A 23,736-nucleotide genomic window follows, 5' to 3' on the forward strand; every position below is an offset into this window, starting at 1 on the left:
TCTACAAACCAGCAAATCAAATCCATTTCAAGTTAGTTTGTTTATTAAAATTTGGTAATTACTGTAAAAAATAGTCTCATAAAAGAAAGTACATTACACATAACACAGGCCCCCTTTCCCAAAAGATTGTGGGTAGCTATCTGTTAACAGAAATACAGAAATATCCTTTAAAGCAAAGTTTCTAATCATTTTTATATGTTGTCCTATAAAATGATTTTCTGATTTTTTTTTTGTTGATGCTCTTGCCATAAGATTCAGGGACACAACCATATTTAGGTTAATTTCCTATTGCCATAGTAACTTATATAATGTATAGAACAATGTATGGATCCTTTTTACTTTACAGAGTGGACACCCATCTACTTATAAGGCAATGCGGTTGATTTACTAAGGGCAAATAGGCTGTTCAAAAAGGGAGGTTGCACTCTACATTTTGAATTTTTCCTAGACTTTAATGAATGTGGTTATATTTCACTTAGCAAAGAATACCAAATCATGTGCAAGCAAAGTAAAAAAAAATGCCTGTACCTGATTGCATGATGGAAGTCTGCAAAGCTTTACCTTTTTCACTAAGCTCTGGTGAAACTTTCCTTGCAAATTGCAATGCCCCTTTGCCAGCCACTTCACCTCCTCCTGCATGTGCTGTGGCTGTGAATTATGGCCACTGTCAGACAGAAAATCAGATATGTTCCCTGACTCTAGATAGTGTGGCTTGACCACTATTTTGTTCTGGGAAAACCTGCTTACTTCCTACTACCACTGCACGCAGATTCTCTGCCTCTCACTTTAGGAATGCCTGACATATTTTTATTAAAATGGATTGACAACATTTAATGGTAAAAGGGGGGTAAATATGTGGTGCTTTGGTGCACACTACCGTATTGAACATGTATGTGGTGATATGCAGCAAACAAAGGCAGGTTTGCCTGTGTGAGCACTGTACACTGCCCACCCAAAAAAGTCCCTATCAACAAAATTAATATACACCTCCCCCAAAAAATAAACTCTGAATCACTAAATGTAACCCATTTTTTTTTAACTAGGCAGACTATTTAAAAAAGTGGAAAAATGTAAATAAAAGAAAATGTAATAAAAATAATTAGAAAAAGACATACGTTGGGGTCCAGCAGCTAAATAGCAACTGCAGTACTGTTGCTGCTGACACAAAAAAGAGTGGTCCTAAAATGACTGTTGGGTCTCTGATCTGCTGTGCCACTGGCCTATTTGTACAAAGTTGGGGGATTTGGATTTATTTTTTTTTAAGAGTAAACTAAAGCCTTTTAGAACTGTTGTGGCTACTACCTCTGCAAATCAATTAAAGCCTATTACTGGTGGATATAAAAAAATTAAATGTCTAAGAAAAACAAAGCAGAACATAAAAAAAACATTTTCCTGTCAAAATAAATCACAATAAGGTGATGCTGCTGTATTTAGACCAAGCTAAATATAAAATTAAAAAAAATCAAATACACATCCAAATTATTTGATTCTGGAAAAGGCCGCCATTGTGTGTGAAGTAACTTTTTTAGGTTATACTATATACTAAGGTACCTCCCAAGTATTTAATTTTCCATGTCACCCTCAAATTCACATGAACCCCTTCCCATCCAGCCTTGGCATCCCTTTAATAGGATCTAAAAACCCGGGGGGGGGGGAGGATCAGGGATCATATGACAATTGTGATTGGCTGTTTACACTGGTAACATTATTAAAATCTGGTCCCACTGATCTCAATCATTATTGGGAACCAAAATCTATCTGTGACAGCTGGTCTCTGTGCTGGGATGAACAATGTGCTTTCTGCACAGAAACATTGGCCACCCAGTGTGTAGTGTGTGGAAGCTAAAGCCCACCCTTTTGCCACCACACATATGTGTTACACGGGGGGCAACAGGTTAATAGAACCTTCTCGCTACTGTTTGCTATTTTAAAAAAATGTTTTTGCTTTCTTAATGATCCCAAATGGAAGTGCCTACCTCCACATGCCTTTTTGAGCTCTTTTTTGACAATAACTTGCCTAATAACCTTGACAATGGACAGAATTAAGTATGAAGAGTCGCCCCCATTTCAGTGTGGTTTGCTGCTAAGCCTTGGTTTTGTGAATTTTAGACAGGTTTTTGATGAATCCTTGGTGAACCTACCCTAGGCAGATTTGCTTATCCCTAATGATAAGTTCCCCATTAAATTATTTGAATTGATTTTCTGACATTAAAATTATAAACCTATGTGTCTGAGCACAAACTATTTTGGATATGATTATTTTCCTTTTTTTGAATTATATTGAATATGAGATGAATTATATTTTAAAGCAAATCTGCTTAAAATTCCCCATCCCACTGCACTGTTGCCTACCGACAGGTTGCTGGCAATTATCAACAATGTGGGAGTAGATAGAGAGCTTCAAGTGACAAAGAAGACTGGGATTTTGAACAATTGGTGGTGAAGATCAGGCCCCTTGGCAGAGGTGATAAGGCTAAGTTTAGGCACTAATCGATGCCTAGAAAATATTTTCCAAACAATATTAACGCCAGTGTATAAAGTGCTTAAATATATGAAAACACAATAATAACCTAATTACAGTCAATGATAACCTAAAAAAATACACCAAAATACATGCATAAATCTCGTAATGACCACTATAACAAAGCTGATATCTAGAAACAAAAAAGTAATAAAATCAAGTGACAAAACTTGAACAAAAAAAAACAAGTTCTCTTGAAATCAGGTGTGACATATGTGAACATGCAGTCTATACATATGTTAAGTGCTCAGTCCTCAAATGTTTGTGAATTTTTTTTTATTTACCCAATATTTTTACAGGAAGATTTAATAGATACTGTCCGAAGCACAAAATCCGCAGAGAACTGGTATTAAGGCATTCCTTATTCATTCCTTATCAAAATAATATTTGATGTTTACAAAATGATTGCTCTGAACAAATCGTTTGGGAAAATACCTTTCTTTGGCTTTACTGGCTCTTTGGGCTCCTTTTTGAGTTTTTTCTCTGGTACTTCTAGAATAAATTGAATAAAGAAATGTGTATCAGACCATATATTGTTATCATATTTGCACAGAGCGGGATAGATCTAATAAAAGAACACAGGCAACCTAGCAAAATGAAATTTCATGTAGCTTAGCAAATGAGGTAAAGCTGTGCTGACTTCAATCATTCAATTATATGCAAGCAAACATCCTGTTTTGTTTTAGTATTACATATGATTCAGTATTCAAAGCAAACACTTTTTTAAGGCTAAGTTTTAAACAATCAGCACAAGGAACTTTACTTATTATCAGTGTGATGTGTCTCCACACTGGTGCTGTCTCTTGCTTTTAGTAGAATTCTTCTTTCCTCTAACCCCCTTATCCTCACCACTGTAATCTTTTTGCGCAGTGGGAAATAATAGAACTGGGAGAGCTGTCATATGCATTCACCAAGAGTGCTCGACTATGCTCTCCATTTCTGTCAGGGCAGGGGCTGAGGAACGGACAGGCAGGCCTAACAATGTAACGCACTGGCTGACGACAACCACCACCCACAGACCGAAGTCCCTCAGGGCACAGAGTCTAAGTCCCAGGCTGCCCTTCACCAGGGCCCCTGATGGTGGGGATGGACTTGACGCAGCCAGGAACCAGGTCGCGGCCCCCGAGACACCTCAGCTGCGGTAATGGCCGCCACCAATGGCGTGTAGCTGGTGGAAGAGACAAAAGAGTAGTCAGACAAGCCGGGGTCAACAACAGCAGAACAAAACCGTACAGGACAGCAGACGAGAATCACAGGTCACGAGCCGGGTTCAGCAACAGAGGGTCAGATCAAAGGAGAATACAAAGAATAGTCAAGTCACAAGCCGAATCAGATACCAGGAGAGTCAGAACAGAGTAATAGCAACACAAAGACACAAGACACAAGTGCAAAGAGCATGTGCGGGCCACAGGCTTATATGTCATCAGCCACACCCCTCTGGGGGATGGACCACAGAAACCTGAAGGCATAAAAGGATTCCCATCATGCACAGCAGAATCCAAGATGGACGCCAGCACATGGAGCAACATAACCTCAGGGAAAAGGTAGCACCTTGACAATTTCTTCCCACTCTATTCAAAGTCTTTGCTATTTCTTCAAATGCAGGAGGCAAACCTTTCAATCATCTGTCCATCCTCCATTCATAGATAGTTTTTCATTCATTGAAGTGATAATATGGCTTCTATGAATGGGGTAGTTGGCCAAAAAGGGTGGGCATAGTTGGGCAGTCTAGGCGAGTGCTTATGACAGCTCCCTCAGCTTTATTAACCTCCATCACACTGGAAGATTACAGCAGCGGGGTAGGAAAGAATTGGAGGAAGAAGATTTCTGATAAACCAGAAGACAGCAACACAAGGGAAATGTTGCACTGATAATAAGTAATGTCCCTAGTGCTGAATATTTTATTTACAAAACTTAGGCTTTAACCTCATTCACTAAGTTAAGTGAAAATATTACTTCTTAAACAAACCAATTCCAATGTGTGGGGACAAATAATGTTTGAAAAATGTAATAACAGAAACAAGAAGCAAAGCACTGTTTGTAATATTGCATTATGCACAAAAACACACATTGAAAATACTTTGCAGTTTGCCTTTAACTAACCTATTTTTGGTTCAGCTTTTTCTTTTTTGGGTTTCTTGAGTGGAGCTACAGAAATATAAATTTAAAATATTAGTAGAAAGTATTTTCATTTCATATTTTTCTATTTGGTAATGCAGTAAATTGTGATGGGCATTATCTTATCTGTACTCACTGGACAGCTATGAACAGTAGTAGAGGCTGATTAACTAAAGGAGTTGGGAATCTTTACTTAATAAATTGTGTGAAGAAGATTCACCTGAATTATCCAATCATGTGAAAACCTTCCTGTTTATTTTATCTGCAAATAATTGGATAATTTAAGTCTTTCCCCAGTTTATTGAATGAATGCTATCAAATATTTAGTAAATTCATTATAATAGCTAATACAGTATAATCTGTCCTAATTGGTTTATTTATTAGCACATTAAAATTCATTTCCAGTTTTGCTGCCAAATGTATAGGGAAATCGCTTACTCTATATTTGTTAAGCATTCCTACTCACATAGCATAAATAATCCAGTCTGTACTGTGCTTAATTTTTTGAAAATTAGATGTGTACAGCTTGTGTCTTAACAGAGGTTAAAGATCTGAGGGCTCAGGTGGTAAATTGCATATTAATAAACTTAATTTGATTTTCTTTTGAATGAAATCATTTGTTTTATTAACATTTTTTATAAATTTCTTCTTTCTTTGTAGAAGTCTAGATCAGGTCCAAGAAGACTTGATCTAACCCCCACAGGCCTGGAAGAGTCTCCAAGATGTCCGGGATCAGCACATGTGGCGTCTGACTTTTCTGAGCATGTGCAGGACGAGATGAGTCCAGGCGTGTGTTTTTTCATCAGGTAGGGCTGCCTGACGGACTCAATCGATCTCCTCTCTGGATCAGACACACAACATCATCTGGCTACAGACGTCTCACTCTCACAGTACACACTTAGAGGCGCTGTGTTTCTTTGTTTCCCTTCTGCAGAGTTATGCTTCACTCCTACACAGCTTGCCCTTAGTGCCTACTAGACTACTTTCACCCCTGCCCATTTGGAACTCATCAAACATACATGGACTGCCACACCATGCTCCTTAAATTACTAGACCACCTATTGATTTTGTAAACTAATTTGTGAACTTTCTTTTTGCCAAAGAAACCAGAAAAATTGTACATCTTACAGAACAGTTACCTTTTTTTGACTCAGCGGGTTCCACTTTATGTTCTGTCACTGGAGTTTCTAACAATGAAAACATTGGATTAATGACATACCGAATAGTAATGAACTTTTATCAATCAGATATTTGATTTAAAAATATATAGAAGTACCAAATAGTTTGTTGCCTATACTGTACATATAAAGTATGCAAAGTGTAATGATATTATGTTCATGCCTATATTTTTTATATAGTCCCATTTAATATTTCTTTACTTTTAACGTTATCTTTTTATTTACAATATATCATTACAATACTGAAAACTGTCATACTTTAGTCAAAAAATTCCCTGACAACTTCTTGCTAAAATGCGACAGCACACAAACACATAGCTACATCGCTCTGTCAATATTTGTTATCCAGCTGCCACCACTCCTAAGCTATAACTTTATTTTGATAGCTCTGTGGAATGGCTTTTGCAACTTTGTGAGGTAAATCATTTTCTTTTTCCTCTAAGACTGTACTTTGATTGTATTTTTGGCTGCAATAGTGGTTGTAATAATCCTTGGGCTGATATGACTAAAAAAAAAAAATCACTAATGAAAGCTAAAAGTTTAGAAGTTCTGCTTAATTTACTCTTGCAGTTTAGTTCCTATGCTGGGAAACTTATTAGGTTCACTTAATTCTATGGCATAGCACACTCTGATCTGTTACTCATGCAACCTTGTAGAAAGGCAGGAAAGTATTATGTGTTTCACCATAACCAGAAGTACTACTACTGGATGGGTTGGCAGCAGTTTGGAGTAGTAGAGGTGTGAACATAAAGCGCATATCAAAGTACATGTTTATGTGAAAGCTGACTTCTGTGGATACTGGTACACAGTTGAGTTGCATATAAGGGGTGATTTTTTAAAGAATATTTAATTCTGTGCAATCAGTTTTGCAATCCAGGCACATGTGGCAGATGGAACAACCAAAACCTCAACCTCAGCTGTAGGAGCCCCATAGCTTAGTCAAGAACATTGGCCAAGACACACTCCCAAACAGCTAATTGGACAATGAAGCAGCAGCATCTACACATGGAAGAGCTCATCCTTCTGCTTCCTGTTTTGTCAACCTGTCATTATGTTCCCCCTCAGCCGATATAGAGTCCAAAATACTTCCAACATTGACCCTTCCTTTTCTTTGTAACCTAATATACAGAAATTACCCCCTTACACTTAATAGACACTCTATAGACACTCTGCAGAAACTGCTACTGATTTTCTGATCAGGCATAAGCAGCAAATCATCTCACAGGTCTCACCCCAATGCCTCAGTGTAAGGGTTAACAATGGTACCAGAGACAAGGGAGCCCAGAATTGCTATAACAGTCTATAACAATCGGCATTCCTTGGTCAGGAAGTATGTTAATAGATATTGACTTCTATTAACTTCAGATCTTAAAATTGCAAAATACATTCCCTCTACGCCTCAAATTACATATAGAAGAGCTCCCTCCTTGAGAGATAAACTAGTTAAAAGTAATTTTGTCTCTACTGACTATAACACCCCTGATACAGAAAAAGGCACCTTCCCATGTGGTGAGTGTAATTATTGAAGATTCATCTGTCAAGATCCATATCCAACATTGCCCAATGGTAAGACTTTCCATCTGAGACAGTCTGTTGACTGCCTCACAAGGGGGGTTGTCTATATTATGTCTTGCCCCTGTGGAGCCTTTCATGTGGGCAAGACAATGTGTGAATTCTGGTGAAGGATATATGAACATACACATGCATCAAGTTGCAATATATATTCACCCATCAGTAGACATATTGTCAAAGCACATGGTTAAGGAATGCAAGACCTAAAATTGTGGGACCTGGAATGGGTATTCTTTAATAACAGAGGGGGTGATATCAATAAGATTCTTTTACAAAAAATAAATTAAATGGATTCATCGTTTAAAAGCTAATGTATTTCCAGGTTTAAATGAAAAAAATAAGCTTTAAACCTTTCTTGAAAGGCTTTGTTTCTGGTAAATAAGAACATGATTTGTAATTAGGGAGCCCTGGATTGTGTGTCTTGCTTTTCTATAAAATGGAATTGATGTATATATTTATATTATTTTCTGTATTCTTCTGTTTAAATTATGGATAGTTTGTGTTTTGTCTGTGACTGCTCTGTATTGGAAGATATTGGAAATTCTTTTTCCTTTATCTCCCTTTTGCTGTGACACCTTATTATCTCTTTTGAGAACGTTCATATTTTATTTCAACATTATTGTGTGTATATTGCTTCTGTTATTAATTTCCTTTCTTTTTTGTGTGTGAATTTTTGTTTTTATGAATGGTGATGTGAGCCACTCTTCATGTGGTGTGTGTTTTGTTTTGTTCTTGCTGTTTTTGGTTTTTGCTCTAGGTATCCTTGCTGGTCTTCCTTATGGCATTGCCTTGCATCTGGCACGTGTGGACCCCATACACAATCACTCGTGGAATGGGGGTTTCTTTTTGGTCTCTTCTCTCCTTTGCTTAGGTTGAGCGTTTGTTTCTTTGTCTCCCTTTCCATCGGAGATATGTTGTGTAGCAACTCTGGGGCATGCACGCATGTTGGCGCTGATCACGCCGGACCGGAAATGACGTTCCAACACGGCACATGTGCCGGAAGTGATATCGGTCGGTGGACATCTTTAGTTGGTGTGCTTTTTCATTTGGTCTCACTGATCTCTAATGGCTATATAAGCTATTTAGTCCCAGTTCACTTTCTTCAAGTGGGAGCTGTAGCTGTGGCGGTTCTCTGGGCTGTTTCTATCTTGGTATAAGATAGAGGTATACTATCTGTGACTATTAGCCTGTTGTTTGATCTCCATGAGTAGCTACATTTAGTATCTTATTTTTTGTATACCTTCTAGAGACCATTTGTGGTTCCACACTTTGACGCCTCATACAGGAGAAGCTCATCAGTGATCTAGTCTAGGTATATCTATTGACTTTATTGACTCATCTATCTGTATACTTTAAGTGGATTACAGATTTCATCTAGGACAAGGCTGTTTTTTGATATTTTTGCCTCTCCCCATATGGATATCTCCTTTTGTTTCAGATGTCTGGGTTGATCTAAGTGCTTGATAGAGGGGTGTGTTACTATTTTGATTTCCTTATTGACCTCCATTACACCATTTTATGTGAGTTTCTATTCTCTTTCCTCACATACTGTATATTACATAGAGTGCCAATAGACTTAATACATCTAATCTTTGGTTTTCATGATTATGTTTAGCATTCATTCACTCAGTTTGACCACTGAGGGATCTGTTTGCACAGACTGGAATTAACCAGCAAGGATACTTTGAATTTCTGTTTTTATGAATGGTGGAGTGAGTCACTCTTCATATGTTATGTGTGTTTTTGTTTTTTTTTTTCTCTTCACTGAATTACTTTACTATTAAATTATTATTACTAGAATACTGTTTATGGCAGCTCACCTTTCCCCCTGAAGAAGATTCAAATTATGAAAATTCAATTAATTGAAACGCGTTGGGGTTTTTCTCTTTGGAGATATACAGCTTAATCATTGCCACGTCAAAATTATGTTTTATGTATTGTGTCTATGTTTTTTCATTGATGTACTATGTTCAATAAATTTGTATTTTATTTATATATGATCTTTTTTTCTTTTGTAGTTTTGGTGCTAAAATAAGTCCCTTTTTCTTCCCTGTATATTTTTTATGGCTCTGCACTTTTGGGATAAGCACCTTGTATGTTTAACACATTTGACCAGCACTAAATATTGTTTGAGCCCAGAACTGTTGTCTATCTGAAAGAAGGATTGATTTTTGGAGAGTTGGTTACAGTGGATAGGGGTAGATTTGCAAATGAGATTAGTCATTCTTGTGAAACATATGCAAAAAGTTGAAAAAAAGATTACATAGAATGTGTTTTTTTGCATAAGCCCTAAAACATATACTCTAGTGAAAAATACAGTCATGGCCAAAAATATTGGCACCCCTGCATTCCTGTCAGATAATGCACCACTTCGCCCAGAAAATTATTGCAATTACAAATGTTTAGGCAGTCTCATGTTTATATTTTTTGCTTGTATTGGTATGACACAAAAAAGTGGAGAAAAAAAAACAAATATGACACATTCCACTCAAAACCCCCAAAATGGACTAGACAAAATTATTGGCACCCTCAATTTAATATTTGGTAGCACACCCCTTGGAAAAATTAACTGAAATCAATTGTTTCCTGTATCCATCAGTGTTTCTTACACCTTTCTTCAGGGATTTTGGACCACTCTTCTTTCACCAACTGCTCCAGGTATTTCAGATTGGAAGGGTTCCTTTTCCCATCTGATTTTTTGAGATCTCTTCACAGGTGTTCTATGGGATTAAGATTTGGACTCATTGCTGGCCAGTTCAGTACTCTCCAGTGCTGTGTCTGAAACCATTGCTGCGTGCTTTTTGACGTGTGCTTTGGGTCATTGTCCTGCTGTAAGGCCTATGACCTCTGACGGACACCCAACTTTCTGACACTAGGCTCTACATTACACCCCAGAATTCTTTGGTAGTCTTCAGGTTTCATAATGCCATGCAAATGGTCAAAACTTCCAGTGCCTAAAGCAGCAAAGCAACCCCAAAACATCAGTGAACCTCCACAATGTTTGACTGTAGAGACTGTATTCTTTTCTTTAAAGGCTTCATTTCTTTTTCTGAAAACGGCAGAATGATGGTCTTTACCAAAAAGCTGTAATTTTGTTTTGTCTGTCCACAGCACATTCTCCCAAAAGGATTTTGGCTTTTTAATGTTTCTGTATCAGCAGTGGAGTCCTCCTGGGTCTCTTTTCTCTAAAGACCCTTTTCATTCAGATGGCGTCATATAATACAAGCTGATAGTTGTACCTTGTGCCTAAAGGTCAGCTTGAATTTGTCTGGAAGTGGATCGCGGTTCTTTATCCACCATTTAAACATTCTTTTGTTGCAATCTTTGATCAATGTTTCTTTTTTGTTCACATCCCGGAAGATTAGCTACAGTGTCATGGCTTGTAATTTTTTTGAAATGTTGCACATAGAAACATTAAGATCTCTGGAGATGGACTGGTAAGCTTGAGATTGTCCATACTTTTCCATCATTTTTGTTTTCAAATCCTCAGAAAATTCTTTGCTGCTCTTTCTCTTCTCCATGTTCCATGTGGCACATAGAGACACGCAACAGAAAGGTTGTACAGTATAGGGAGGGTGAAGGATGAGGACAATAAATATAAATATATTAGTTCAGACCCAGTAAAACCCTAACTCCAGGCTAAAACCCTTTTTATTTTTGAATTGAGTTGGGAGAACACTGTCAAGTTTTTATCTCTCTGTGTCCCTGTTGGGGAAATTGTTTAACCGAGCTTCCCATTCTGGTGACCCCTTGACTCAACCTAAAGCCAGCCCATCAACTTTGGGCATCAATGCTTTAAAAATGTCAACCCAGTTTAAGCAGAGCCCTGCTCAAAGACCCTAGCCCCAACGCTGAAGGAGATGTAGGCCACCATCAATATGGCTGTGCAAGTGCTAGTTCCTTGCAATTGGAATACTAGCACAAGTACCAGGAGAAATTTAGCTTTAGCAATGTGGAGAGCTCCAACTGGCACATTTTGATGCTCATTGTGTAAGTGACATTTAACAGTTGGTCATATTTGACTGGTACACGTTCACTCTATGGTAAATAGAGTGAATTAGGAAATCACTTGCCAGTGAATCCTTAAAAAATAGACAGCTACAGTATGTCTCTCATCCCTTTTTTTCTGCAAAAACAGGATGGAGCAGGATTGGAAGGTGTAAAGGAGTACTTATGTACCTTGTACCCACATTTTTCCCTGCTGCTGTCTATTAAACAATAAACTGCAATGTGTCCTCTTCTTGCTGAGACCCTTAAACTTAACACTAATTGCACTAACCTTTCTGCAGCAACTCTTGACAGATATATATATATATATGTGTGTGTGTGTGTGTGTGTGTGTGTGTGTGTGTGTGTGTGTTTGTGTTAATCAGCTACAACATTAGACCCAGTTAATATTGAGTATATCCCCCTTTTGTTGCCAAAACAGTTCTGACCCATAGTGGCATGAATGACATTAGACGTCTAAAGATATGTTGTTGAATCTGCCACCAAGCCATTAGTAGCAGATCTTTTAGGTCCTGTAAGTTGTGATGTCAGGCATCCATGGATCAAAATTGTTTTACAGCACATTCCATAGATGCTCAATGGATTGAGAGCGGGAGAATTCAGAGACCAAATCAACACCTAAATTTGTTATTATGTTCTACAAACTATTTCTGAACCATATTTGCAGTGTGGCAGGTCTCATTATGCTGCTGGAAAAGGCCACAGCCATTAGGGAATACTGTTTCCATGAAGGGATGTACTTGGTCAGAAACAATGTTTAGGTAGGTGGCACATGTCAAAGTAATATCCATATCAATGGCAGGACCCAAGGTTTTCCATGTGAACATTGCCAAAGTATAACACTGCCTCCACCAGCTTGCCTTCTTCTATCTGCATCCTGGTGCCATCTCTTCCCCAGGCAAGCAATGCACACACACCTGGCCATCCACATGATGTAAAAGAAATGCGATTCATCAGACCAGTCCACCTTTTTCCATTGCTCTGTAGTCTAGTTCTAATGCTCACATGACCATTGTAGGCACTTTTGGCTGTGGATATTGTTCAGCATGTGCACCCTAACCAGTTTGTGGCTACGTAGTCCCATGTGCAACAAACTGAGATGCCCATTTTTTTCTACTTTCAACATATCAACTTCAAGGACAACATGTTTACTTTCTGCTTAATATATCCCACTGACTTTCAGATGCTATTGTAGTGAGATAATCAATGTTATTCACTTTACCTGTCAATGATCTTAATGTTATGGCTGATTGGTGTATATCAGTATTATACATGTCTAAGTCAAAAGAATACTGTGTTTTCTTACCTGCAGTAATGTTATATAGAGGGTATAAAGAAAGATTAAGGTCCCCTCCTAGTCGGGCAATTCCTTCCTGAAAGTCTTGCAGAGCAGCCAGTATCTTCAAAAGCGCACTTGTCTCTGCTGAAAATGAAAGATTTATTTTAAAATAATGCCATACATATTCACCAATTCATTTTTAAAAGCTACCTGTGGTTAACTTGCTCTGAACTTTAAAATGGAACTTTCTCACTCTCTCAAAAATGACAATTTTGAATCCATTTGCTGTTAGCATTAGTAAAGAGATAGGAGAGTATATCATATTTACTTGTTTTAAATGTATTTTTTTACATTTCTTTAGTTACTTCCTAGTTTCAGTGCCTAGGCAAATGTTATACATCCCAGGAGTCTTCAGGAGGGGAGGATGGGTTTTCTCAGCTAAGCACACCCTCCTGCATATATGCCTGAGCAGATAGATTCCAGGAAGTAATGAATGTTTGAACGCAAACTTCGAACTCAATGGGACTTGAACTTGTAAATTCAAGAGTGCCCAATTTGAAGGCTTATATGCAAGTTATTAGCCATAAAAGGGGTATGGGGACTTGGGTCCTGCCCTGGGGGACATGAATCAGTGATTAAAAAAAATTCAAAAAGTACTGTTTTTAAAAGGGCAGTCATTTTTCATTGCCTAAAGCAGGGGTCCTCAAACTATAGATTCAAAAAAAGAGGGTTTGTGAAAAGAGATTCACAGAAAAGCGGCTACATTATGAACAGACCGTGACACTCAGAAAATTTTCCAAAAATTATGCTTTATTACACAGATATAAATATGACATATGGGCGTTCGCCCTGGTTTACCATCACCTCAGTATGAGACAATAACACACAGACCTAAAACCATATAAAATGACATCAAGACCGGTCTAAATGTATGTACAATAGAAAAAGTGACTGCAAGAGTCTAATATCTCTGTAGTACAAACACATAGGTAAACACTTCCCTAAAGAGGTGTATCCACAAATTATACCATAGGTATACCATAATATTAAATAATGAATTTACACCAATATCATAATGGTGAATCCCGAACAGGGAATCCAAAAATTATACTATGGATATACGTATATCACATGTATGAAATGCGGTAAGCACAATAAGCGCAAAGAGGGGAACAGTAAGCCTCAGGCCTGTTTGGAAAAAGACATAAATGTCACATATATGATGCAATACATTCCTGTGCCGGCACACGTGGTTGGGGCCCGTTCATCTGTTATGTGAACAGCTGTATCATAAAGCTCTTGAATGGAAATAAGCCCCATTTATTCCCATGATGGGAGAGAAGGTGCAGACTGCAGCACTCTGCTTGAAATGGTGTCTTCACCACTGTATGTGGACTACACACCACCCTTTGTAGGAAAAACAAAACATATCCCAAGGAATCTTCTGCCTGTTGAGCTATATGCGGTATGTCCTGTATCCTATACAAAGCACCATAATGTCCCCATCCTGTAGTGAAACAAATAATGTGGGAAGTCACTGACAGAGCTTGCACTCAATAAGATATGTAGGTCATATTGATCACAGAGGACCGTATATCTAATGTCCTGTAACAATCCACTCACCACCTGTGCCGTGGATAAAGGGAATGAAAGGAAAGTCCTTCATGGATATTGCCAAACACGGCCACAGAGGCCCAGGAACCACCGCTGACATCCGCCGATATACCGCGGGTTCCAGCCCCCTCTCAGCGCCTGTACTGCTCACGCTTGCCTCATGGCATGTGAAGATGGCTTCCTCCTTATGGGTCAGCGTGCGTTCCACCTAGTGCGCATGACCGGAAGTGACGTATCTGACGTATGACGTCAACGCGTTTCGCCGATGGGCGTATCTCACTCAGCTTCGTCAGGACCAAAAATTGTTATACATCCCAGGAGTCTTCAGGAGGGGAGGATGGGTTTTCTCAGCTAAGCACACCCTCCTGCATATATGCCTGAGCAGATAGATTCCAGGAAGTAATGAATGTTTGAACGCAAACTTCGAACTCAATGGGACTTGAACTTGTAAATTCAAGAGTGCCCAATTTGAAGGCTTATATGAAAGTTATTAGCCATAAAAGGGGTATGGGGACTTGGGTCCTGCCCTGGGGGACATGAATCAGTGATTAAAAAAAATTCAAAAAGTACTGTTTTTAAAAGGGCAGTCATTTTTCATTGCCTAAAGCAGGGGTCCTCAAACTATAGCCCGCGAGCCGGATATGGCCCGCCAAAGCCATTTATCCTGCCCGCCGGGCAAGCTGGAAAGATAAAAAAAAAAAAATCAAAAAAAAAAAAACCAGACCGGCAAATAGCTACAGTGGGGATCGAAAGTTTGGGCACCCCAGCTAAAAATTTGTATTAATGTGCATAAAGAAGCCAAGGAAAGATGGAAAAATCTCCAAAAGGCATCAAATTACAGATTAGACATTCTTATAATATGTCAACAAAAGTTAGATTTTATTTCCATCATTTACACTTTCAAACTTTCGATCCCCACTGTATGCTGCTCACTGGGTCCTCGGCTGCAAAGACCCAACAAGTGGCAGCCTGGAAGTCCCTGATTTCACCTGCTGCAGACAGAGGAGCAACAGGAGAGGAGGAACACACACCAGGCACCAAGTACAGTGCATTTTGGCGTCCAGTGCGTTACAGTGTACAGTACATTTGGTGTCCAGTGCGTTACAGAGTACAGTGCATTGCAGTGTCCAGTGCATTACAGAGTACAGTGCATTGTGGTATCCAGTGCGTTACAGTGTACAGTGTATTGATGTGTCCAGTGCATTACAGTGTACAGTGCATTGCGTTTCACCTGCTGCAGCCAGAGGAGCAACAGGAGAGGAGGAGCAAACACCAGGCACCAAGTACAGTGCATTGTGGTGTCCACTGCGTTACAGTGTACAGTGTATTGATGTGTCCAGTGCATTACAGTGTACAGTGCATTGCAGTGTCCAGTGAGTTACAGAGTACAGTGTATTGCGGTGCCCTTTGCCTTACAGAGTGCAGTGCATTGTGGTATCCAGTACGTTACAGAGTACAGTGCATTGGGGTGTCCAGTGCGATACAGAGTACAGTGCATTGCAGTGTCCAGTGTGTTCCAGAGTACAGTGCATTGTGGTGTCCAGTGCGTTACAGTGTACAATGCATTGCGGTGTCCAGTGTGTTACAGTGTACAGTGCATTTGGTGTCCAGTACGTTGCAGTGTACAGTGCAATGTGGTGTCTAGTGCGTTACAGTGTACAGTGCATTGCAGGGTCCAGTGCATTGCGGTGTCTAGTGTGTTACAGTGTACAGTGCATTGTGGTGTCTAGTGTGTTACAGTGTACAGTGCATTGTTTTGTCCAGTGCATTACAGTGTACAGTGCATTGCAGTGTCCAGTGCTACAGTGCATTGCAGTGTCCGGTGCGTTACAGTGTACAATGCATTGTGGTGTCCAGTGCGTTACAGAATACAATGCATTGTTGGGTCCAGTGCGTTACAGTGTACAGTACATTACAGTGTACAGTGCATTGCGGTGTCCCGTACGTTACAGAGTACACTGCATTGCGGTATCCAGTGCATGGTGGTGCCAAGTGCGTTACAGTGTACAGTGCATTGCTGTGCCAAGTGTGTTACAGAGTACAGTGCAGTGTGGTGTCCAGTGCGTTACAGAGTACAGTGCAGTGTGGTGTCCAGTGTGTTACAGTGTACAGTGCATTTTAAATATTGTATTGTTTTTTCCTGTTTTTTTTTTGTGCTACAAATAAGGTATGTGCAGTGTGCATAGGAGTTTGTTCATATTTTTTTCAAACTAAAGTCCAGCCCCCCAACGGTGTGTATGGCCCGAATTGTAGTACTTCAAATATATGGCAATATAATTGGGAAGAATATTTTTAAAATATATTTCAAATATATTTTTCTTCCATATGGGTCGGTCCATCTGATGCCACCAGGTTGCACTTCAGACTGTCCAGGAGCTTAGCGATGCTCTGGTCCAGATCTGGGAGGAAATACCCCAGGACACCATCCGTCATCTCATTAGGAGATTGCCCCAACATTGTCAGGCATGCATACAAGCATGTGGGTGCCATACAAACAAATGAGTACCATTTTGAGTTGCTGCAATGAAATTTCAGCAAAGTGGACAAGCCTGTTGCATAATTTTTTCACTTTGATTTTCAGGGTGTCTTTGAATTCAGTCCCCTGTAGGTTGATAATTTTGATTTTAATGTCCATCAAACTATGGGACATCCTTACGTTCCTAACACATTACCTAGTCCATATCAGTATAGATATCCAGCATGATATTTTTCCCCATTGAGATCTGATGTGTTTTCAAAGTGTTCCTTACATTTTTTAGAGCAATATATATATATATATATATATATATATATATATATATATATATATATATATATAAGCATTATATATATATATATATATATATATATATATATATATATATACGGTCAGGTCCATAAATATTGGGACATCAACACAATTGTAACATTTTTGGCTCTATACACCACCACAATGGATTTGAAATGAAATGAACAAGATGTGCTTTAACTGCAGACTGTCATATTTAAATTGAGGGTATTTACATCCAAATCAGGTGAACGGTGTAGGAATTACAACAGTTTGCATATGTGCCTCCCACTTGTTAAGGGACCAATAGTAATGGGACAGAATAATAATCATAAATCAAACTTTCACTTTTTAATACTTGGTTGCAAATCCTTTGCAGTCAATTACAGCCTGAAGTGTGGAACGCATAGACATCACCAGACGCTGGGTTTCATCCCTGGTGATGCTCTGCCAGGCCTCTACTGCAACTGTCTTCAGTTCCTGCTTGTTCTTGGGGCATTTTCCCTTCAGTTTTGCCTTCAGCAAGTGAAATGCATGCTCAATCGGATTCAGGTCAGGTGATTGACTTGGCCATTGCATAACATTCCACTCCTTTCCCTTAAAAAACTCTTTGGTTGCTTTTGCAGTATGCTTTGGGTCATTGTCCATCTGCACTGTGAAGCGGCGTCCAATGAGTTGTGAAGCATTTGGCTGAATATGAGCAGATAATATTGCCCGAAACACTTCAGAATTCATCCGGCTGCTTTTGTCAGCAGTCACATCATCAATAAATACAAGAGAACCAGTTCCATTGGCAGCTATACATGCCCACGCCATGACACTACCACCACCATGCTTCACTAATGAGGTGGTATGCTTAGGATCATGAGCAGTTCTTTTCCTTCTCCATACTCTTCTCTTCCCATCACTCTGGTACAAGTTGATCTTGGTCTCATCTGTCCATAGGATGTTGTTCCAGAACTGTGAAGGCTTTTTTAGATGTCGTTTGGCAAACTCTAATCTGGCCTTCCTGTTTTTGAGGCTCACCAATGGTTTACATCTTGTGGTGAACCCTCTGTAATCACTCTGATGAAGTCTTCTCTCGATTGTTGACTTTGACACACATACACCTACCTCCTGGAGAGTGTTCTTGATCTGGCCAACTGTTGTGAAGGGTGTTTTCGTCACCAGGGAAAGAATTCTTCGGTCATCCACCACAGTTGTTTTCCGTGGTCTTCCGGGTCTTTTGGTGTTGCTGAGCTCACCGGTGTGTTCCTTCTTTTTAAGAATGTTCCAAACAGTTGTTTTGGCCACGCCTAATGTTTTTGCTATCTCTCTGATGGGTTTGTTTGGTTTTTTCAGCCTAATGATGGCTTTCTTCACTGATAGTGACAGCTCTTTGGATCTCATCTTGAGAGTTGACAGCAACAGATTCCAAATGCAAATAGCACACTTGAAATGAACTCTGGACCTTTTATCTGCTCATTGTAATTGGGATAATGAGGGAATAACACACACCTGGCCATGGAACAGCTTGGAAGCCAATTGTCCCATTACTTTTAGTCCCTTAACAAGTGGGAGGTACATATTCAAACTGTTGTAATTCCTACAGCGTTCACCTGATTTGGATGTAAATACCCTCAAATTAAAGGTGACAGTCTACAGTTAAAGCACATCTTGTTCGTTTTATTTCAAATCCATTGTGGTGGTGTATAGAGCCAAAAATGTTAGAATTGTGTCGATGTCCCAATATTTATGGACCTGACTGTATATACATACTGTGACAGTATGAACGGCAAAGTGATGGATGGACGATATGTGTCACCTCACATGAGGTCATACGGTGAGGTGTAAGGTGGAGTCCACTCCGGGTTTTCGGGGCCACAATGGCAGAGGTGGTTCCGGACCGGAGTTTGTGCTCCACTGATGACCACCAACAGGTGGTATAAATAAGACAGGGCTGGAGCAAGGAGTTGCTCGTGGCCTGGGACTCAGAGAGCTATTCTGAGAGAGCTGTGTGTGCACTATACCTGCAAGAAAAGGTTTGCGTTTGTTTTGTTTTGGGTGACAGGGAGAAGCCCTTCACCTCTGAGAGAGGAAAGTTCCATGTTTAGTTAGTGCCTGGGTGGCAAGGGTTTATTTTACTGTTTTGATTGTTTTGACATTTTTTGCAAACCTGTAAATAAAGCTGACAACCAGTCAGATTTTAAGAAAGCCTGCTGTACGGTCTACCTTTTTCCCAGGGAAGGTGATCCCCCCCACCTGAGCTAACCCCACAATACTTTATTGCCAAAAATATTGGGACACCTGCCTTTACACACACATGAACTTTAATGGCATCCCAGTCTTAGCCCGTAGGGTTCAATATTGAGTTGGCCCAGCCTTTGCAGCTATAAGAGCTTCTACTCTTCTGGGAAGGCTGTCCACAAGGTTTAGGAGTGTGTCTATGGGAATGTTTGACCATTCTTCCAGAAGCACATTTGTGAGGTCAGGCACTGATGTCGGACAAGAATGCCTGGCTCTCAGTGTCCACTTTAATTCCTCCCAAAGGTGTTCTATTGGGTTGAGGACAGGACTCTGTGCAGGCCAGTCAAGTTCTTCCACCCCAAGCTTGCTCCTCCATGTCTTTATGGACCTTGCTTTGGGCACTGGTGCGCAGCCATGTTGGAACAGGAAGGGGTCATCCCCAAACTGTTCCCACAAAGTTGAGAGCATGAAATTGTCCAAAATGTCTTGGTATGCTGACGCCTTAAGAGTTCCCTGGAGTTACTGGAAGTAAGGGGCCAAAACCAACCCCTGGAAAACAACCCCACACCATAATCCCCCCCTCCACCAAACTGCTAAAGTACCATTCTCTTGGCAACTGCCAAGCCCAAACACGTCCATCGAATTGCCAGAAGAACACATTTCCACTGCTTTAGAGTCCAGTGGTGGCGTTCTTTACACCACTGCTTCTGATGCTTTGCATTGCACTTGGTGATGTAAGGCTTGGATGCAGCTGCTTGGCCATGGAAACCCATTCAATGAAGCTCTCAATGCATTGTTGTTGTGCTAATCTGAAGGTCACAGGAAGTTTGTTGGTCTTTAGCTACTGACTTTGCAAACAGTTGGCTACTTTTTCACACTGTGTGTTTTAGCATGTGCTGAACCTACTCTGTCATTTTACGTGGCCTACCACTTCGTGGCTGAATTGCTGTTGTTCCCAGTTTCTTCCACTTTGTTATAATACCACTAACAGTTGACCGTGGATTATTTAGTAGCAAGGAAATTTCACGGATGGACTTCTTGCAAAGATGGCAACCTATCATGGTACCACACATGAATTCACTGAATTCCTGAGAGCGACCCATTTTTTCACAAATGTTTGGAGAAGCGATTGGCATGCCTACAGTAGGTGCTTGATTTTATCCACCTGTGTCCATGGAAGTGTTTGGAACACCTGAATACAACGATTTGGAGGGGTGTCCCAATACTTTTGGCAATATATATATATATATATATAGGGCAATTTTGATGTAGGTTGTTGCATTTGTTTTAACTATTTTAAGACCAACTAATGTACATGTACGTAATCAGCTTAAAGTGATTCTAAAGGCTTATTTTTTTAAAGAAAATATAACAAACATGTCTACACTTACCTGTTGTGTGAAGCCTGGTACCCCCTAGGCTCTCCTGGGCCCTCCCTCCTTTTGGATGCCCCCCACATCAAGTAGCTTTCTATGGGGGCACCCACTGCTCCGTGTGTCCATTCACACATGGAGCCACGGCTCGACCCCCACTCTCTTCTCATGGCTCACTGTCTTTGATTGACAGCAGTGGGAGCCAATGGCTCCAGCTTCTGTCTCAGCCAATGAGAAGAGGGAGTCCTGGGATAGCCAAGACTCCAGTGCACATCACTGGATCAAGAGGGGGTTTAGGTGAGTATTAGTGGGGCTGGGGGGGATGCTGAACACAGAAGGCTTTTTACCCTTGGCGCTATTCCATGACATGTTAGACATCTATTTACTCAGCATAACATAATCTTTTATATTTGAACAAATATAGCACAGTGGCTAAATGGTTAGCACTTCCACCTGGCAGTACTAGAGTAGTTGATTCGCATCCCAACCACAGCACCACCTGCCTGGAGTTTGCATGCTCTCCCTGTGCCTGCATGGGTTTCCTCCCACACTCCAAAGACATGCTGGTAGGTTAATGGCCCTAGTATGTGTATGTATGAATGTAAGTTAGGGCCTTAGATTGTATGCCTCTTGAGGGTTAGGGACTGATGTGAATGTACAATATATATAGTATATATATATATATATGTGTGTGTGTGTAAAGCGCTGTGTAAATTGACAGCACTATAAAAGTACCTTAAAAAAATAATATTGTATATATATTTTATATTATATTGTATTTTTGTTAAAATTCATTGAAGCATATTTTCTGGGGTCTTCTGGTCAGTCACATTTCACCTTTGGGTGTTCTTCATGTTTGGTCTGCAATAGCTAGTGGCATTTGTTTATAGTGCAGAGAGTGATGCTGATGTTACGATGTTTGCACATCTGTCAGCAATATTGTGCTGTGAGCCCAGGCTGATGTGGTGACATACCCTCAGGGGTTGTGTCCATGACAGCCTGGCTTAAAGTGGGTTGAATGAAACAGGCCATAATTTAACCCAGCAGAGGATCAATGCCCGGTTGAAGAGTGAAATTTCTCCAAGGGATAACAATAGAGGCAGTGTAAATATTGCAACAAGAGTTGTGTTTAAAAACAGCAGTTTTAAAACAAGTTATTTTAAAAAGAAAGCCAAAACTGGAAATCTCATTTAGCAAAATGAAGATTCTCTTCACAAATGGGAAAAGTCTCTACTCCATCAGTAAAACAAACATTTTCTGTCAAATTTCTGAATTCTTTAATATGTTATTATATACTAACATTGTGTTTCTGAATATTAATAAAATAATTTCATAAAGTATCATTTGGATTTCAGATTTGCAAGTTTTTAATTATTAAAGTAATTTCCTTAGATCTCAGCAGCTCATTCACATATCCTCATTTCACTCGATAGAAATAGATGTATAAAGCAAACCAAACTCCTAGAAAATGAAGGGTTCATTAGTTCTGTCTTTTGTATTTCAGCATAGTCTTATAATATATTACTAAGAATGTTTTAACTTACTTGAAACTTCTGAAAAGCACTCCTGAATAAGTGCTAGGAGTATACACAGAAACATTGTGACAAAAGTTTATTTATCTCTTCTATTCTCTCACTTCCCTCTCTCTAGAGGCAATAATATTTGTTATTTAGAATGTATCCCATTGAGAATTCTGCAAAGCAATGCTAGCTTTGTCGTTAAGCTACACAGACACAATTGATCTGTACAAAGAAGCAGCCAAGTAGGACGAAACAACAAAACGAAGTACTGGAATATGTGTTAACAAAGACTTGAAAAATATCCCTCAGGTTCCATATTTTATATTTTAATTACAGAAACTGTTTCTAATGTGTCAGACATCAATGCTGTTCAAAAGGGTATCTAACTGCCTGAAAGACTTCCACTTATTGCGCTCATGACTATTGTAAGAATAAAAACTTGGAAATATAAATAGGAGAATTTTACAGAAATTCCTCTTTCTCCCCCACCTGCCCTTTTTAAGAATACCCACCATCTCTAACTAAACCTTGTCCAAATGCAGTTTTGCTTTGATTGTATCATATTTTAAAGGGTCAGTGGGCCCAAAACTAACATTTCAGATTTCAGTAAATACTGTAAACTTCAAGTGTTGCTAAAGACTATTTTTTATTAAAATAACAAACATGTTATACTTACCTGCTCTGTGCAATAGCATTGCACAGAACAATCCCTAACTTCCTCTTCTGGGGTCCCCTGCTGGCACTTCCTGCTCCTCCTCATCAGTGTCTGCCCCAGAAGCAAGAGGTTGCTATGGGAGCAGACATGCAGAGTAGCCCCCAAGCTGGTCTCTGTGTGTATATATGCACACATAGCGTGGCTTGGCCCCACTCCCTCCTCACTGAATTTGGAGGACAGCAGCAGGAACCAATAAATACCACTGCTGTCTCCATGACCAGTGAGGAGAGAGAGCAGTGATGCTGCTCTCAGTCATAACACTGGATCAAGTTTGGGCTCAGGTAAGTATTTGGGGGGGAGCTAATCTTGGACTTTTTTTACCCTAATGCAGAGAATGCTTTAAGGTAAAAAAACAAAACCTATAGCCTTTTCAACCACTTAAGGAAGAAGAATATATTTTTTTAATATAAACACTTTGAGGTTGCAAGTTGATAATAAAGCATGCATGCATACTTGCAAATCTGTGTTAGCTTTCATTATTCATATTTTACATGATTCATCATCTTGCAGCGTTTGTTCTATTTACTCCTTTTACTAGCGGCAGGTGCTGAAGATGGTTGCTGTGGTCTGAGTTGAGAAATGTAATCATTACCTCACTGGAATTACTTTCATTCTTTCACAGAAATCAAATGTGCAGTAGGGTGGGTCCAGGGGCGGACTGACAACTCATGGGGCCCCCGGGCAATAGGGGATCATGGGGCCCCTGTGTCCTTGCCCAAACTCAAAAAAGCCTATGAAAAAGGTACCAGGGGCATCTCATGGGGCCCCCTACTGACCCCGGGCCCTCGGGCAATGCCCGAGTTTCCAAATGGTCAGTCCGCCCCTGGGTGGGTCTATCACCACCC

The 23,736-nt window shown here is 39.8% G+C and overlaps 1 protein-coding gene across 50 annotated transcripts in view; it reads right to left on the bottom strand.

The window, feature by feature from the left end:
* The window catches only part of TRDN (triadin), a 974,263-nt gene that overhangs the window by 424,250 nt on the left and 526,277 nt on the right, over positions 1–23,736 (bottom strand). For all 50 annotated transcript variants that reach the window (XM_089686429.1, XM_089686384.1, XM_089686382.1 and 47 more), the window contains 4 exons: positions 12,704–12,820; positions 5,779–5,826; positions 4,625–4,669; positions 2,957–3,013 (listed from right to left, as the gene is read on the bottom strand). In XM_089686429.1, coding sequence (XP_089542555.1) covers positions 2,957–3,013; positions 4,625–4,669; positions 5,779–5,826; positions 12,704–12,820 — 267 coding nt within the window. The remainder of the gene's footprint in view (positions 1–2,956; positions 3,014–4,624; positions 4,670–5,778; positions 5,827–12,703; positions 12,821–23,736) is intronic.

Source organism: Staurois parvus, unplaced genomic scaffold (assembly GCF_062004578.1).
Source record: "Staurois parvus isolate SC_StPar_1 unplaced genomic scaffold, SC_StPar_1.0 ptg000397l, whole genome shotgun sequence".
NCBI classification, from domain to species: Eukaryota; Metazoa; Chordata; class Amphibia; order Anura; family Ranidae; genus Staurois; species Staurois parvus.